The sequence below is a fragment of the Ruditapes philippinarum genome, unplaced genomic scaffold (genome assembly GCF_026571515.1).
Source record: "Ruditapes philippinarum isolate M1 unplaced genomic scaffold, ASM2657151v2 ctg8337_1_1_1_1, whole genome shotgun sequence".
NCBI classification, from domain to species: domain Eukaryota; kingdom Metazoa; phylum Mollusca; class Bivalvia; order Venerida; family Veneridae; genus Ruditapes; species Ruditapes philippinarum.
In genome coordinates, this window is record NW_026864303.1 from 493 (window position 1) to 20,417 (window position 19,925).

Here is a 19,925-nt window from a genome sequence, read left to right on the forward strand (position 1 = left end):
CGATATCTGACACTTTGCACACAAGTCATTTGTCCAGACATACATCAAATGGTACACAAAAGTCGGAAAAAACATTTCCAGTCCCGTCATGTCAAAAAACTTCAGTGGAGTCCCTTTAAGAAAAGCAGCAGCAGCAAATTAAAAATTCAGATCAAACATTGTGCGAATCTTCTGATGAAAACACTGACCAAATAGTGCTCGACATTTGCAAACAGCTACATGTAAATATGAATATAAATGAAATTGATCGGTCGCACAGGAACGGGAAACGTACTGGCTCTGGCCCACCGAGGCCCATTATTGATAAATTTATTTCGTACAGGGCACGCCAACGACTCCTTAAAGCACGGTCAGGTGTGAAATCCAGTGATATGAAACATATTTTCTTCAATGAAGATTTGACTAAACAACGGAACTTTGCAATGTACAATGCTCGGTTGTTGGCAAAGAGCAATAAGATCGACAGTTGTTGGACATTTGATGGGCTTATCTATGTCAAGGATAAGAATCAAGAAGTGCACAGCATAACCAATAGTGATGACTAAGATTTGATCGCTGATTTGAACAGACAGTACTAGTGTGTCACACTAAATCTATTTATGCTCTTATTTGATGCTCTCAAACGTGCATAAAATATTTAATGTTTTATTATCCTCCAATATACACATGCATTCAAGCACCTTTAAAGAAAAACATATTAACATAAAACAAGGATAGAGGGCATGCCGTTATGCCGTCCCGTTTCTTTGTCAAAAGATTTACAGGAAACAAAAGAAACAACTCCATTGATCAATACTTGAAGAAAACCTACAAGTGTACTTCTAAAATTTTCGTGCTCTGCTCTCCGATCCAACCAAACAAACCTTATGAAATTCGATTTCTAAGAAATACTATCTTTAATCAATCGCAGGTAGAATTAATTAAAAAAATAAAATTGGAAAAAGCCAAAGTCAGAAATGCTGCGAGCGGGCTACCCAACCTTAGGGCCCAGTTACACAGACGGTCGGTCCCCAATCGGTCATTTAATTTTAAATTTACTCGCTGTTATGATCGGTTGTCATGCGTGATTTTATTTCTGGTTTTCTGTGTAAACGGCCATCGGTGACAGAAAGCAAACTCAAACGGGAATGGGCTGAAATACTTTTGGTTTTTATCGTTTGTAAATCGGAGCTAAATCGGGCGTAACGCTGATTAGTCGATGTTTGATAGCTAGTCATCAGTGGTTAAACACTTTCCGTCAGATATGGCCGGTGATTCATATTTGGTTATCTTTGTCCGATCGGCGATATCGGTGATTAAGAGCTTGCATATCTCGTGATATAGGTTGCCGTCGGTTATTTTTAAAATATTTTAAATTTTAAACGTGTTTAAAAATCCCAATCGGTAATTTTTCACCGATGAAACTTATCTTTCCCCAATAGCAGTTGATAGGTGGAAAACAGGTGACCGATAGGTGATATCGGTGTTAAATACGTTGTCATCGGTTCACTCCATAATTTGGCTAAAAAAACTACCGATCAATCACCGATGACTCTGTGTAACTGGGGTGTTACTCCGTCTTGGGAGAGGGTAGGAAGCTCCAAAGCTCTAGATCAGCGGCTGCTTCAATCGCCTATCTGACATATCCCTAATTTTGAGTCTAATAAATAAACATTAATTATATTAAATGCATTAAGATCAGATTGAATCAAAACATGACATTGACATCTTCCCTTCCCTTCATTTTTTAATTTTGTCTACACCCATGTTAAAACGAAGACGCAGAATCTGAAATATATAAAACAATATATCAGAAATCTGTTCAAGGCGATGTTAAATCCATAAATTTATTCATGATATTTCGTAATATATAAAAATTATATCTAAAGAAATTTCACAAATGGACGGCGTGAACGTAATGTCTCGAATGCCTATATTTTATCAACTTACATGTAAAATCGTGCATAATTACCGCCAAAACTATTACCATTTAAAACACGAGGAATTACCATATATGGAAAGACACGGTGTATGCACCGTATATAAATACATTTATGCTCTTATTCGATGCTCTCAAACGAACATAAATGATTTATTATCCTCCAACATACACCTGCATTCAAGCATGCAGCTTTAAAGAAAAACATAACATAAACCAAGGTTAGAGGGCATGCCGTTAAGCCGTCGAAAAATAAAGAAGGGGGAATCAAAAAGAATAATCACTGATATTTAAAAATGTAAAAATTGATAAGTCTTGATAAAATCCTTTAACAAGATTAAAGTTAGGTATTTCATAATTGAAGAATAATATAAAACGACCAAGGCAATTCAATTCTTTAATGTGAAAGATAATATAGTAATTTTCAAAAGATTTTTAAATTCCTAAGTTTTGAGAAACTGATATCTTTTCTGAATAGTTTTCGGCAACATAACCGTCTTTTGCTTTATCACTTTGCCACCTTCCGTGCTTTTTAAATAATCTGTCTGAAATGCCATGTATAACGCTGGCGGTAGCACCACCGCGTCTTAAACTGTGTGTGCCATATAAATCAGGATTCAAACCTAATTCTGACAGTATTTCCCGGAATAATTCTAAACCAAAGTTATTTCTAAACATATGTGTATTTTTGTTCTTGTGTAAAGAAATTGTCGCAATAAAAATAAATCATTGCTTGTTTTAATGTTCCCGTTTTTTAAATAAAGGCTTAGAGTATTATAAGGACTGGTTACTTTTCCTGTTTTCGCGATGAGGACATTCTGTCCTTTGTTTGTCTGATCTTAGATGATCTTCTTTGAATGTTACGTCAGAACATTTCAAATTTCTTAATTCTGAAATGCGAAGAAATCCGGCAAAACCTATTACAACAAAAGTTAATGTCCTTAATCTGTACAAATCTACAACGTCAGGCGGAAAGAAAGGAAACATTTTTCAGATATCAAAGTTTTTTTCTTATCTACTGGTGAACCGCACAACTTTTTTGCAGCATAACCGTTTTTGACACACATAGATTTTTTGAGTCCTTAATATCATGCGCCCATAAGCGGGATATATTTTAGCTATTTTCATCTGGTTGCACCATGCAATCCATTTTCTGAAGTAAGACGAATATTGTTTCCTGGTATTGTCAGATTTACTTTGAAGCACTATCTCGGTTAATTTATCTGCTAGATCATTTAAATTTGGATTTTCTTCAGAGAAATGATGAAGATCTTTCAATATGCCAAATTTGAAAATATCTGAAAAAAATTTAAATAATAAACAAATAAAGCATACTGGTATACTTGAGTCCATTGACCTATTTATTATTATTTTATTATTATTTGTTTTAGACATTTCTACAACTTTCAGTTATAAATTCATTTTTATTTTCTTCTTTCTTTCATTCTCTCTTTTTTTCTTTCTTTTCTTTTCTTGACAAAACCATTTAATTATCATTCTTCATCTCCACAACTTTCCATTACAATATTCATCCCATTTCATTTTTGTATATCACATGTATGTTTCGTGTAAACAATCACGATTTTCTCTATCTTTTCAACAGGTCAATAAATTCAAGTGAATTACAATAAGCATGCTCGTTAACACAAATACTTTTGCGTGTCATCTACGAAAACGAGAAAAACGCATGGGAGTCTGTATTAAAAACATTCAAGTTACTAAAAATAGAAATAAAAACCCCGAGAAAGGCGGGGCAAACTATTCATAAAAACAAATTCAATTTTATTTTGATCGTGCATCGAATTCAATGGCTAAAACCGACCCGTTGAATCGGTCAGATCCAAACAAAGATTTTATATTATTGCCGGGTATAATGATTTCTGCATTATTAAATTCTAAAGCGTCTGAAACATAATCTCTCCATGTGCAAATTTCGTCTGCAAAAACAATAGGCCAGAAAGCAGCCAAAGGCCATTTCGTCACAATAAAAGTACCTGAAGCATGACAGTCAATTAAAAGCTAAATACATTTGCATGCTAAACACACGGGAGGAACTAACAAATTATTTTCTCCTAGCCAATTTTGAGACAACGCGTCAATAGCCTCGCTTTCTGGATTCCAAAACTTAGAATTGAAACGAATTGTTTTTCTGTTATCGACAAAAGCAAAACGGTCAGTAGTAAAGGGCCCCATACTGCATGAAAGAAATCATCGGACATGACCAATCATCTTCATCAATTAGACGAGTAAAGAAATCGGCAATTTCATTTTTTGTGCGAGGTACTTGTGTATATATTGTTCATCATAATGTAAATATATCGAATCCAAGCGTGTTTTCCCTGCTCGACTTCGCCATTTTAACATGTTAATTATCGACTTTTCGCCTGGCGGGTCGCGAGACAAAAACACGCTAATAACGTTATTAAACTTCGCCCCACAATCCCGCTAATTAGCGTTTCTTCGTCCCGCGGCTCCGCCGTTTTATTTCTTAAATCTCGCTCCGCGCCCTCGCTAAGTAGCGTGTTTTGGCTGCGCGCCCCGCCAATTTAACTTGTTAATTTTCGACTTATCGCTTGGCGAAACCATTTTACAAGACGAGAAACTGATAGCGAGCAGTATAGATCCGGATGCGCAGGCTGGTCTGGATCCATGCTGGTCGCAAACCCATTGTGTTGGTTTTGTCATGACGCGGCTCATTTCATTTTCTCAATGATTTCTTTATCGACAAATGTACATGTTTTTTTCTTCTAAGCCATTGTATATGTTTGCATAGTATGTGTCCCCCCCCCTTTTTGGCAATAAAATATGTTAAAATAAAAATCAAAGGTCAGTTAATGCGTATGCTCGATTGTAGACCAAGTTTTAATGTCCACCAAAGCCTATCAACATTTATGTTATTCATGTAATATATTCATATATGTATAAAACACATTTTAAGGTATATGAAAGCTTACAAATTAAGTCAAATCGCCTACATGTCTTCTATACATGTACTACATTTTAGATGGCACCATATGACCATCCAATCTATTATATTTTATTCTAACATTGAACTCTGTAGCGTCCAATATATGACTGTACAGAAGTTGTCAGTTCTTTGCGAAAGTGATGGCAACTAGTACTGGTAAACTGTTTGACAGCCTGTCCAGAAAAGATGCGGAATGGTAAATTCAGTGTGGCTTCCTGCAGTGATCCGGAGTGAAAACTACCACCACATTGTATTCTGTATTTTCCGGGAAACGGAAGAAAATGATGATCACGAAACGAACTTTATCCTGTGTGAACGTTTCACGTATCTATCATGTTTGGCATATATATGGCAAAAAATATTCGATTTTTGTCCGTCATGTGGTCCCAATTAAGCCAGTTCAGTATAGATCTATATATCTGTGAAATAAGTGCGAATATAAGCATTCATGTTCTAAGGTAAGACATTGATTCGCAGCGTCATTCTCCGAGTAAAATACATAATGTTCGTTTTTTTTTTTAATTTTCAAATTAATTTATTTATTTTTCAGAAACCAGTGGAGTTCCTTTAAGCCACTGTGGCACTCGTTAAAATGTTTTAATGTAATTTTTGTATAGGAGAAGATATTTGAACTTTTTCATTGACTAACAGTAAATCATAGATTAATATATAGCTTGGCCGTTAAAAAAATGTAACCTTTCATTTGTACATTTTAATATTGATATGTTTGTTGAGGTAAGTCCCGTTTTTCCTCAACGGTATTTCAGTAAAGCATGATGTTAAAATGTTTTCCTCAATGTCTATTCCAAGAGATTCAGAATTCGGACCAAGCTAGGACTCGCGAATCCTCACGTTCTGTCTAATGTGTCAATCGGACGTGCAACATTTGAGCCGCGTCATGACAAAACCATTTACCATTTACTATTTACGTAAATCCGGCGCATGCGCTTTAAAAACTCACGGTCAAACATCTTCACTCCCATGGAGGATGCGCGTATCCCAATGGTTTTGTAACTGCAAATCTAAAAAGAGCTTTACTTTAGCACTGTCTTACTTAAAAGCATAGCAATATATGAAAATTCATTATATTAAAGATGTATTACCTCTATATTTGTGCTCAAATTTTGAAGAAAAAAATGGATGTGAAGTTTCAAGTCGGAGACTATCATTTGTGATATACTTATCCTGAGACATGCTTTTGTATAACCTTGTATAACAAGAAACTGAGATCGAAAATCAGATTTTAACAGTTCTTTCTAAACGAAACTCTTAATAGTCGAAAGTGTTTTAACGCGTTATCTCCTTTATATTGGTTGTAAAAAAAAACCTTTTAACATTTTAACACAAATTGTGCATCTTATTTAATTATTTAGTCTCAACTTTTTGTTTTTCAGTTTAAAACAAGTTTAATGATTAGGGTCTCAAATATTCAAAATACTTCCATTGGTGAGAGTCGTCCTTGGCACTTTTGAATTGAGGATGAGGATATAATTTCTCTTTCATTTTTTCCTTATTATTTCTAATGTATTTTTTTCACTACATAATTATGCAACAATAAAAGCAGCTAACCGAAAAAAATGCAGAACATCAAATTCAGCAAGGGACGCTACTTTCGTGTCTGTACCTGATAAAATAATTGACACTGTTGTCTCCCTTGAATGATTTCGATCCAAAGACAAAAGAAAAATAACTCAATAACTTCAATTAGCTTTCATTATGTTCAATTATACATAATATATTGCATTGAACAGCAATACTACTGGTTCCCTTATATACGTTTTGCCCTGTAGGATAAGAACCATAGTAAGACAAAGAGCCAGATTTTCAAGTGAGCAAGATTTCTTTTCTTCCTCCTGAAAACAAGAGCAAGTTTTATACATATCCGGAAAATCTTTGCAGGAGAACAAAAGTAAATGTTTTTAAATAACTCGCAAAAATTCAACAAACTCCTCCTCGATATCCCGTATTAAACATTTTCGGGATAGATAGATGTTGAGTTGGGTGGATTTCATGTTGGCCATCTATGAACTATTTTATACTCATCTTAAACATCAATAAAAGAGTGAAGAAAAAAAGAATTACTCCGTATGATTAGACACATTAAGTGCTCGAACCCGCAACCTGGATTTTAACGAACAGACACGTTAACTAATAAGCCATTGCTCTCCTTTGTTTTACAAAGTTTGATAGATGTACAAATCTACTGGCTTTATTCCACCACAACTTTATTTAATTGCAATTAAAGACATGGCAGCACATGAAAACAAGTTTTATTCGGAGCAACTTCAGTTTCTTTCATTGTAACATCGTAATATATAATCAAAAATAACTATCTAGATACAAGTCTCTAACGGGATTCGAATCAACGGGAACGGGGAGTGGGGTGTCAACTAGAAGTCATATTTTCCCGCTGCTTCTGTTGCGAATGCACCACTGCCACAGAGCTTGACCAACCGCTTCTGCAAAATCTATGGCCAGTGTGATATTTAATTAACTTTCATTCTAGATGAAACGATTGTCATTGGCTAAAATAAGTTGAGGCTACAAGCTAATAAGCTGATAAAAAACATGTATATTTTAAATGAGCTTTATTATTTAGATTAATTCGGGGATAATGCAGGCGAAAACAAAATGAACACTCGACAAATATCTTCAAATGATAAAGATTCTAAATAGGAAACAATAGTTTATTACTTCCGTAAGGGCAACTTTATTACGTCTTTTCTTCCCTTTGTCGTCCCTTTCCCGCGACTTTCGACACACAGAGCAACTTTTCGCGCAAAATTGAAACAATACGAAACTGCGGCGTAATATTATTAAAACTTAAGGGCACAAGTATCCTTTTTATCGCAGCCGAAATCTGTTATCAACAAGTCATTATTGCAATTTATTTATACACTACAACTGGTATATATATGGCTATTGACACGTACTGTTCAAGATCCATCTTGTGTCAAGTAGGCCTTTCCTTAATTGAAACCCTGTTTCCTAGAGCTGTTATCATATTAAATGCAGATACATTGTTCGGAGTGGAACACTACATTCCAAGTTTTTCGGCGGGATCATTCGCCGCTTATGTAATTAAATACAATGTAATGAACAAAGTTTTGTTCCGAAATTTTGAAGGGGGAAATTATACAGTTACTTCATGAAATAGTTTAAAGGTATGATTTTTATTTCTTTTTTAGAATTTTTTTCTAAGGTAACATATTGTGTAAGCAACATTCACTTATAAAATAACAATTCCTTAATCGAATGCGCATAAATTACAAAACTGTTTTCTGATGATGCCGTAAAGTTTTTAAAAACATCAATATATATTTGAGCCGTGTCATGACAAAACCAACAGTATGGGTTTGCTACCAGCATGGATCCAGACCAGCCTGCGCATCCGCGCAGTATGATCAGGATCCATGCTGTTCGCTGTCAGTTTCTCCACTTGTAATAGAGTTAGTAAGCGAACAGCATGGATCCTGATCAGACTGCGCGGATGCGCAGACTGGTCTTGATCCATGCTGGTCGCAAACCCATTATGTTGGTTTTGTCACGACACGGCTCATTTCTTTAAATATAACAATGTCAGAAATAAATGCCGTCTTTTTATATTAGCATCTTTTTTATATAAGCATCTTAATCAAGATTGTATTATGTCTTATACAACTTCTGAAATGCAAAGTGTACGTTTTGGATTTTATTTTCCCGGGATATCCATCATCATCTTTTTTTAACAAAAGACCTCTTTGTTTTTCGTATATACCAAAGAAAAGAAATGATATTGAAATTCACAAATTTACGTGAATAAAAAAACCGTTAATGAAAACAAATACCTGATTGGTAAACATATATACTTAATTCTATACTTCTTGCTATATTCAGTTTTTTATATATAATTTTATTTTTACTTTCACAAAATTGATCTCGGTAGAATCAGCGGTCTTACATACATAAGCTAGCTGAATATTTCCCCACATGAAAGGTCCAAAGGTTCCTCTTGGGATTCGGACCTTCAGCGCTAAGAGGCGCGTGGATGAAAGTCAATCGCATCTTGCTAAAGAGGGTTTTATGTTTCGTGCTTTTCTGCTCCAAAGTATATCAATTAAATTCAAATTTGTATGCGTGTATCATAGGGAATGATATTGAGATGAAAGTTCAAGGACAGCAGAAATTTAGTGTATTTTTTACTCTGCAAAGGCATTTTGAACTACATTCAGCGGCGAAGTTTTTTACGAAGGGTTAATGGCACTGGGACGTACGTCATACATGACATGTCATATTCCTGTATATTACTGCATATTCATATACAAAGTGCACATGCAGCCAAAATAATGTATATAATAATATAGAAATATCCCCAGTTCTTCCAGTTATGAGAAATGCAAAATGTTGTAATTACAACTGTTGACTTTACGGCATATTTTCTTTAAAAAAATCTAAATCTTAACTTTATCATTCTTTAAAGGCAAACGGAAAAAATGAACGAAACTGTCGAAAATACAGGCACGGCAACCGGAAGTCACGTATATGACGATTTATATTCCAATTATTATGACGAGGACCAGGGTGCCGGCAATATTGATAACTTTACTGATGGACTTACCGGTACTACACCCGTGTCCGCCGATGACGATTATTACTATGGCGGCGAATATTACTATTACGAATATGGCTACGACGGGATGAAGCATATATACTATTACAAGGGGTTCGATTTTGAGCGACCTGTCTTTCTGTATATCTGGGTAGTTCTGATAATTGTGACAACGCTCGCTAACATTCTGGTGATGGTTGTCCTTCGGCGGAGGAACATGCGCAATGCGACAAATACAATTCTTATAGCTGTCGCTATCTCGGACTCGCTCACTGGTTTAGTTACACTTCCGGTGACAATCCATGCGTACCAGCACTACGAGGAAGGGGATTTGGCATTATCTAAACACTGGTGTGAGGCGTTTCTTCTTATCAGATATTTCATAAACCGCGGGTTCCATACGATGTCAATATGGCTGACAGTAGTTCTTGGATTCCAGAGGTTAATTTTCAGTCTCGTTTCCATTTCGCGCGCAAAGGATATTCACAATTCGGAACACGTTGTTCATTATCCTTGCTGTGGTGTTTCTTTCGCCATTTGTACACATCTATCATGCTTTTGATAAAAAGGCAATTGAAGCAGAAGATGGGAACTACTGTGCTTGGAAAGTTGAAGATCCATGTAAAGAATCATGCGCCTACTTTTGGCTGACAATTATTTTGATGCATTTTCTTCCTTGTTTATTGCTAATAATCTTCACTGTTGCTATGGTGATGATGATGCATGACGCTACGAAGAAAATGAGGGATTCGCAAATGATTTCAAATAAAGCAAACCTTCAAAGGCGCAACCAGGAAAGCAAAAGAATTTCATGCATAGTAATTGCTGTTGTCATAGTGTTCCTTATCCCGGAAATACCCTACGGAATATTTCTTTTGGTCCAAGTCAGCCTTACGCATTCAAAACAGAATTTATTAGAATTAAAGACAAGCCGTGCTATAATTTGTGCGTATGAAATTCTTCTAGTTCTAAGCTTCCATGCAAATTTCTGGATTTATTTGATAATGAACAGAAAATTCCGGAGAGGGCTACAGCGCACATTCGCTCCTGTAGAACTTTTGCTGTTTGCTCTGCTTCGGAAATTTGGGGTTCAGGGACAGGTGTCTCGGAGATATAGTGACACAACCAGTCTCGCGCGCACCCCTTCAGATGCTCATTCCATTCCAACACAGTCTTTTCAAACACGACTGTCTATATCGAATTCGGCTAATACGAACACTTTGGAAATGAAAACGTATCACTTTAATCCAGACAAGCGGACAAGCGCTGTTCAGCTTTAAAACTTGAACGGAAAGACATATTTCGTGTACTTATATACGTGTACTTAAGTATATATTATAATAAAGCAGAAACGCGTCTGTTCTATTAAATGCTTTTATCTGTTTATGCACATAAAGAGTTATATTACTTAAGTATTGTTTTCCACTCACTCCCGGTGAAATAGGTGCCTAAGTATGAAAAGGGACATTAAGTCATCTTTCTGGTTCCCTGCTATTCAGCTTTATGTAAATAGAATATATAAATAACTTAGCCTATGGCGCAGATGATAGAAAATTAACATGTACCGAAAACTCGCATAATCGAAACAAAATAAATACAGTGTAACCTGTACACAGCAAACTTTAACGAGACAAATATTTCGGTTGTTGCTGGGAGATTTTGTTCTAGAGAATGATGTTAAATGAATTGTGAAGTCATAGTTTTGGAAAATTAATACTCTAATTATACAGAGACTATTGCTCTACAGTGGGTCGCTCTGCAAAGGCTGTATACACTATATATAACGTGCGGTAGATATTAACGAAATATTAATGAAAAGCGGCGATACATGATACAGAAAAGTGAAGAGCTATTTCGAAGTTTCACAACTGCAATGAATGTTAAATTCAAATCAAAGCAGCCGCAAATAAGGGATAAAGCCGCAAAAATCCGACTAAAACGCCAATAGGAGTGTTTAAATATTTTATCGGAAGACTGTGCTTCGGTGAATGAATGAATAAAAAGAATGAATGGACAAACGAACGACGAACAAATGAATGAATGTGACAAATTGAACATCTCCATGATTTATTTTGTGATTTTGTTCTTGGAGTGACAAAACGTGCCGCCAATTTTGTAAATTATTGTTATGTTTCAAGTTGATTACTGTATATGACATATATAATATTTATATCAAATTCATATTTGTTATGTTTGAGCCTTGAATGCGGCTACTGTTAAAGGAACTCCATTGAGGTCAAAAAGCCTTAGATTTGAAATTCTTACATAGATCAGGTGAAGCAGTTGAAATAAAAAAATCAGCAAAAGTAATAAAGAAATATACTATGAATTAAATTGAATATCGACTTTTTGTGATTTCTCACTCAATTAGAGTGAAAAGCGTTGCAACGTTTTTTAATTTTGAGTCATTTAGCACAAAAAAAAATATTCTGGAAAAACTGAAAGATGGAAAAATCTGAAACTTTGCATACAAGTTATTGCTCTACACATACATCAAATGGCACATAGAACTCGGAAAAACATTTGCAGTCACGTCATGTCAAAAAACCTCAGTGAAGACCCTTTAAGAAAACCAGCAGCAACAGCAAACTAAAAATTCAGATCAAACATTGTGCTCTTGTTGATTATTATTTTGCATATATATGTATGTGTTAATAAACATAATTATTTAATACATGTGTCTTTTATACGTTGGAATATACTTTCTGTACAATGAATTATTGTCCTTTTCAAAATCTAATTAGGTTAATAAAATATATTATGGACTAAAGTAATATATGATTGTAAAGTCAATTTTGTATAGACGATCGGGAAGTCTATAAGTTCGACAGGTTATATGGGCATATATAAACGATTCTAAGTTTATATAACCGAAGTCGCTATTAACGCCATAGTCATACAGTAAACAATTGTTTATAAATATCAAATTAATGACAGCAAACAACCGTTTATGACAAATTAATTATAGCCAATAACCGTTTATATAATTAAATGTTATAATAGCCAATAACCGTTTATGACAAATATATCATACTAAACAACTGCTTTTTTGAAAAGTTTCGTCCGACAATCTACTTGTAATTTTGCGTATAGTAGCGAAAAGGTCGACCTCACAACGCCTTGAATTTATTATTGACGCGGTTGTTAAAACTTTGGAATAACGAAAGTTACGGAACATGCCGTTTATTCCCGAGTGTATTATGAGCTTATTGGCATGGACTGGACAAATAGTCATTCGTGGTGTTTTGACCACGGTGGTTCGACAGCTCCGCCGAAGTTGACAGATTTTTTTCTGATTGAATAAATTTTGTACAAAACGTACAGACACGCCTGGTTCAAATTTTGCTGACCAAATCATTGACCGGATGTACATGTACACTTCCCTGCTTTTCGTGTAGCGCACCGGAAGTATATGCGGAAGATGATGATTGGAATGGGAACTTCCGTGACGAGGACATCTGGATATGTAACCTAATTCCTACTTTAAACTTTGAAATTGCCTTTATCAAATACGGAATTTTTAAAATATTAAGTCATGAACAGGTTCATTATGAACTCTTGATGGTAGTCTGTTGAATAATTTGAAAGCAAACAATGCATATTTTTGAAAAAGATCAATCAGTGTATACGTACATTTTTGTCATTCAGAGTCCAGAAGATTTGGAATTTCAAAGTCTAAATTTTAAACTTCAAATGTTAATGAAATGTACTCAGTCATCTTTCAGTCCTTCTGAATTATGATCCATGATTTTGTTGTTGTTGTTTTTGGCTTTTACGTCGAACCCATATGGGTGTTCGCCTGGTCGGCTGGCTGACTGGTAACATCCTCATCTGATCTCCCAACTTTTCCAAGCAATCTAAATTGCAGTGTTTTTTTTGTAATATGCAATTAAATCAATAAGTTTCTATACATATGATTGTCATAACATTTCTTTCATTAAAAAAGAAGATACATGTATAATTATATTAGTAAAGGTATGAAACTCGCCGCTCATTTTTCAGCATTCGTCCAAATGTAAACTCCATATGAGCTCCGGTATTTTTTCACCAAATTAAGAAAAATCTTGGTATCAAATGTTCAAAATGTATCGAATGGGAATTAATTACTCTTAAAAGGAAATACAGCTTTCATATCAATGATTTCAAATAATAGGTAGATATGTAATCTCGAAGTCTCCGCAAGTGAGGAACAACAGAAATGTGACCGCTGAGTATGTGTAAAAATTACAGAACGGCAGTTTTATTGAAATGAACAATATTTTTTTTTTCGCATTGCGCTTTAAAGATGATAAAATTAAATTATTATTTGTGAAAATTTTTCAATCAAATCATCATAATTATCAAACTATATGGAGTAATGTAAAAAAAAACAAAAAAAACAAAAAAAAACAAAAAAAAACAAACACAGGTTCGATAAAGTTTGATATGATAATTAAGTAAGTATGGAATATATGTATATCTTACAAGTCTAAACATTACCCTTTCTTCAAAAAAGTATGGTAGAATGGTACATTAAAATTAATTGAATTACTTTTGCTTGCCAGGTAGTGATTGTTTTTTTGTTTTTGTTTTTTGCACAGATTATCCTTTCTACATATAAACGAATTTGTCAAAAAACACAATAACGAAAATACGTTTTTCATCCATTACGCCTATTTTTTTCGTATGTCAGGCCTATAGGCAATCAAACATTAATTTTGTATAATAATATATTGCATCGTTACAGTGAACTATGCCGCATCTACGATTATTATCTATTGATAATGATTATCTGTGAAATACTGCTGTTTATTTTGATTTTTGGAAATTAAAAACCATCATGTGTGGGATAGGAGCATAAAGAGTTGCTTCCCTCTAAATACTTAAAGTGGGACACACTGTTAAAGGTGTTTTTAGCACAGCTGTACTTGAGATACACAGATAGATGCATTGTAATAAAGATTCACATATAAATATAGATTTTTGTGGGTGTTTTACATCTCCGTTCACTTAATTATAAAGGATGAGAGTCTGTCACAGGACTCTCATAAAGTGTTTACCAATTTAAAAACGAGATTGAAATAATTGATATTAAATTTACAAGTGTGGAGGAAAGAGTGCTTAAACAGCATCCCAATTTATGATAAAAATTTCCAGGACATGTAAATAAGAACTAGGCCATGTTATTACAATTACGCTTGTGAGAATTCGTCATATTAAATGTGATCATGTCTAATCGCAATTTTCCGGCCTTTTCCGTCATACTCCGGTAAAGAATTATGGGTCATATACTTACTGTCTATAAGAACATGTACATCACATTTACATGACTTTTCAGAAGATCGGTAAGAAAACTGGCGCCTCTAAGTGAAAAGCCTGTCCTTTAAACCAAGAAAATAACAACAACCCATAGTCACATTAAAGGGACTTCACCAAGTTTGTTTTTTGACATGCCGGGACTGGAAAGAATTATATAGAGGATATTTGTTAAGTTCAGTGTAAGATCGGAATATTTTTCACCGAGTGAGCATCAAAAGGTATATTTCACGAGTGGCGCAGCCACGAGTGAAATATGAACTTTTGGTGTTCACGAGGTGAAATATATTTCGATCTTACATTAAACCAAACAAATTTTCTTTTTATAATATGCAAAAAAACGTTTTAAAAGACATTTTAACTTAGTACTACATGAAAAGGGCGTCATTTACGACGTCACGTCATTAAGTTGGTTCCCAGTACTGTGAACGCTTGTATTTCACTAAAACAACGTAACGGGCTCAAATATTCAAAACAATGAAATTATCAAATTGATAATTTCACTGTTTAAAAAAGTGAAATTATCAGTTTTTATTTCACTGATATGTTTATATAAGCAACCGAAAAGCATGTAATAAACGACATTAATGTACCATTTAATGAAGGTCTAGACCAATTACTTGTGTGCAAAAATTCAGATCAAAAGTTGCAACGCTTTTCACTCAAATCAAGCTAAGATTAGCTTAGAAATATGAGATCAAATTTACTAAGTATATGGAGTGTATCTACTAATTATCTTTTGCATATCTGTGTGTTCCAGCTGAACCATGTTAGAAATTCAACAAAATGTTTCAGTACCTCAGCGGAATTCCTTTAACACGTACTTAAATATGAATTCATATAACAAGTCTGACACTTTTTTGATTTAGAGTGTTTGACCGAGTAACTACAACCTTCAGTATACATACATGTTCTGGCTTTTTTTATGTCATAAAAAACAATCTTACATTCTTTGTCGTTAAATAAATTCAATCCAGGAATATTATTAAGCTGTTACAAGTTTGCTTTATACCCACACGCTTCCCCCATTTCGTTACAGCGGCTGTAAAAAGGGTAAAAAATAAAACAAGAGCTGTCGGTAGGACAGCAACGCTCGACTATTCTTAGTGCTTGATAGTAAAAAAAATGCTTGATAGAGTTACCTCCTCCTGTTTACAGGTTGGGGTCATGATGGTGAACAAGTGTGCAAAGTTTCAAAGCCATATGTCAATGGACTTTGAAAATATTTGAACTATTACAAAAACTTTAACGTAAATTCTAAGTCGAAAAAGGGGCATAATTCTGTCAAAATGCTTGATAGAGTTACCTCCTCCTGTTTACAGGTTGGGGTCATGATGGTGAACAAGTGTGCAAAGTTTCAAAGCCATATGTCAATGGACTTTGAAAATATTTGAACTATTACAAAAACTTTAACGTAAATTCTAAGTCGAAAAAGGGGCATAATTCTGTCAAAATGCTTGATAGAGTTACCTCCTCCTGTTTACAGGTTGGGGTCATGATGGTGAACAAGTGTGCAAAGTTTCAAAGCCATATGTCAATGGACTTTGAAAATATTTGAACTATTACAAAAACTTTAACGTAAATTCTAAGTCAAAAAAGGGGCATAATTCTGTCAAAATGCTTGATAGAGTTACCTCCTCCTGTTTACAGGTTGGGGTCATGATGTTGAACAAGTGTGCAAAGTTTCAAAGCCATATGTCAATGGACTTTGAAAATATTTGAACTATTACAAAAACTTTAACGTAAATTCTAAGTCAAAAAAGGGGCATAATTCTGTCAAAATGCTTGATAGAGTTACCTCCTCCTGTTTACAGGTTGGGGTCATGATGTTGAACAAGTGTGCAAAGTTTCAAAGCCATATGTCAATGGACTTTGAAAATATTTGAACTATTACAAAAACTTTAACGTAAATTCTAAGTCGAAAAAGGGGCATAATTCTGTCAAAATGCTTGATAGAGTTACCTCCTCCTGTCTATAGGTTGGGGTCATGATGGTGAACAAGTTAGCAAAGTTTCAAAGCCATATGTCTATGGACTTTGAAAATATTTGAACTATTACAAAAACTTTAACACAAGAGCTGTCCGTAAGACAGCGCGCTCGACTTTTTTATTGCTTGCCAATAAAAAAAGTTTTTGCAGTAAAAGGCAATACAAGAATCTCTGTATTTTTAAAGTGAACAATGGCCATGAGCATTAAGATATTTAGTGAAGAATTATTTTACTGAATTGTGTGATACCCTTGAACACTGCAGCAAAGTTTGAAATGTTTAAGTCAAAACATTGACAGTTAAGGGCCATAATTCAAATAAAATCTTTGACAGAATTACCTTCTCCTGGACATGTTTGGGAATCATGATTGTAAACAAGTATTCCAACTTTCAAATTAATATCTCAAACAGTTCAGTCAAAAAGTGGACTGGTACTAAAAACTTAACCAAGATTCTAAGTCGATAAAAGGCCTTAATTTTTAAAAAACAAATCCTTGACAGAGTTACCTTCTCTTGCGTACAGATGGGGGTAATGATGTGAAATAGCATTAAAAGTTTCAAAGCAATATCTCAAAGGGTTAAGGCAATAAGTGGATTTTACCCATATTCAATGTATTTTTCTAAGTCAAAAAGGGGCATAATTCTGTCAAAAACCTTGACAGAGTTATGTCCTCTTGTCTGTTGATGAAGGTCGTGATGGTAAACAAGTATGGTCAGTTTCAAAGCAATACCTCCAATGGTTTTGAAATAAAGTGAGGTGGTACAAAAAAACTTAACCAAGCTCAATACACTTTCTAAGTCAAAAAAGGGCCATAATTCTGTCAAAAACCTTGACAGAGTTATGTACTCTTGTCTGTAGATGGAGGTTATGATGGTGAACAAGTATGGTAAGTTTCAAAGCCATACTTGTAATACTTCTGAAATAAAGTGGGGTGGTACGAAAAACTTAACCAAGGTGTGACGCCAACGCCGACGCCGGGGCGAGTAGGATAGCTCCCCTTTTCATAGAAAAGTCGAGCTAATAAGTGGTTAAGCCGACGCCGACGCTCGGGTGACTGCAATAGCTCTACTTATTCTTATCGAATAGTCGAGCTAAAAAACAATAAAATAATATGATAATAGTTGACCACCTAACTTCTGAAAGGACCACCTAACTTTCAAATCTAGTGGTCCGGCTTACCAACTGCTAAAAAAGTTAGTGTCGAGGCCTGATGCCAGCCTATATGAAATAATACTCAATTCATTCTCACATGGTTCTGATCAATACCGCCAGAAAAACCATGTGACAGGAAACGTATTTTTATAGACCATGTGCTAATTCGTTATGACCAGACAGAAACGCATGAAAGACTAAGAGTTAACGCAACTAGAAAGTTTCAAAAGAAAAAAAATAGATATTGAGAAAGTTCTTCAAATTTCTCCGCCATCGAAGTAAACGTTGGTAATGTGATAAAATAATCAAATCCGGGGATTCCAATCGTTTCCTTTACAGATGGTTAGATACTCCACACTTGGGGAACCAGATATAAAAGGCTATTCCTGTTACAGTGTACAGCTTTATCTATATGGGTCTTCCTGGTTCAATTGTAGACAACAATTTCTAGATTTCCGTTCTATTTTATTACATATATGTGTATATACATGCACAATTACATACATGACAAATGAAACGGAATGAGTATAATTATTAATCATTGTCTATTTGATGTGTATTATTCTCAGTTTTCAGGTATTTCTTTTAAATGTACCATCCCCCCTGTTTTTTTTCTATAGGATTATCCTTAAATTGTAGTTTCTTCAAATATCTGGACAAACTGGCTTAACATATTGACTAAATTTATTTTCAATAAGAAAAAAGGTTGGCTAAAGGACAACAGTAAACATTTTTTTTCAATAAACTATTTTCTCTATTTTATCGTTTGACTGAGAATAAATTTAAAATTAACCATGCATTCTGATTGGTTGAAAACATTCTAACATCAACCAATGACAGAGCTTAATTTTAAGACTGATATTCTACTGCTACTTAAGACTTGCATATGTAACAATTTAAATAAAATACGTTTCATAACTTCCGTCAAAACCCAAACAACTTTTGACCTATATTTTATTTCGTATCATACTGCTGGCCTTATTTAACAATTCAGACTGTATTTACTAGGTTCAGTAAAAAAAAATACAGGAAAAGATAAAGTTTCTTTTTTTCAAGTGGCTGTCAATGATGGAATGTACAAAATATAGTATGAACTACACCACCTTCAGTTTCTAGTACACATATAGAACACTTCACATATACAATACATCTAGTGTTCAACTATCACAACATGTTTCTTCTATACAAAAGGAAATAAAGAAACTTTGATCTGTGAGGAAAACTACATGTATCTTAACAGATCAAGTACAAAGTACTTAATTATCATCTTGAACAAAATTAGATTTTCCATTGAAGTATTAGATAACTGATAAAATAGTATAAACTTTACCATGTTATATCTCTGAAAATGAATGTCGACCTGGACAAAACTATTTAACATTTTAGGGAAAATACGAAGAATAGCTCACAATGAAGATATCAGTCTGCACTGGTTACACTAGTAAATTCAGATGCATTAGCAAACAAAAAGGGTTAATAAGGTCATCTCTTCAAAGGGAGGTAACCTGCAGTCTGGTTTTGTGTGGCCTAACCCACCTCTTATGAAAAATTTTATTTACAAAATGGCTAAAAATTTAAGAGCTTCAATAAAAATTTACAAAACAAGGTTACTATCAAAGCATTAATATTTGGACTTTAACCAGGAGCAGTTTTCAAAGAAGTTCTGTGTAAAGTATATTCGCGTTCTTATTACTTTTTATTTTCACTTAGCTTGAAATTTGTTTTTAGATTGTAAAATATCTTAAACATCAAGAAGTTCATTTTCTCATATCTAACATGATAATAAAAGAACCAAGGAAGAAATATCCAATAAAACTTATCCCCTCTTCTTTTGACAAATATTTTCCTATAATAAAAACAAAACTCAAGCCTTTATTAATCAAATAATTGTGTTACTCAGTGGTCTTTGTCATGCACTCACACATTTTTTTTTGCAAGTCTAAAATCTGTTCCAATGGCCACTCACATAATAAAAGTTACAACAATTGCTTAAATAGGTACATGTATGAATATCTA

At 34.2% G+C, this 19,925-nt stretch overlaps 1 protein-coding gene across 1 annotated transcript; it reads left to right on the top strand.

Annotated features, from left to right (window-relative positions):
* Nucleotides 1-7,883: 7,883 nt before the first annotated feature.
* Nucleotides 7,884-10,337, top strand: LOC132725132 (uncharacterized). The gene is made up of 2 exons (XM_060710213.1): nucleotides 7,884-8,050; nucleotides 9,346-10,337. Exon 2 carries the CDS (start codon nucleotides 9,359-9,361, stop codon nucleotides 10,034-10,036), a length of 678 nt encoding a protein of 225 aa, XP_060566196.1. The 5' UTR covers nucleotides 7,884-8,050; nucleotides 9,346-9,358; the 3' UTR covers nucleotides 10,037-10,337.
* Nucleotides 10,338-19,925: the final 9,588 nt, after the last annotated feature.

Excerpts from the sequence above, each read along its gene's own strand:
- LOC132725132 (XM_060710213.1), top strand. The coding sequence starts at position 9,359 with ATGAACGAAACTGTCGAAAATACAGGCACGGCAACCGGAAGTCACGTA.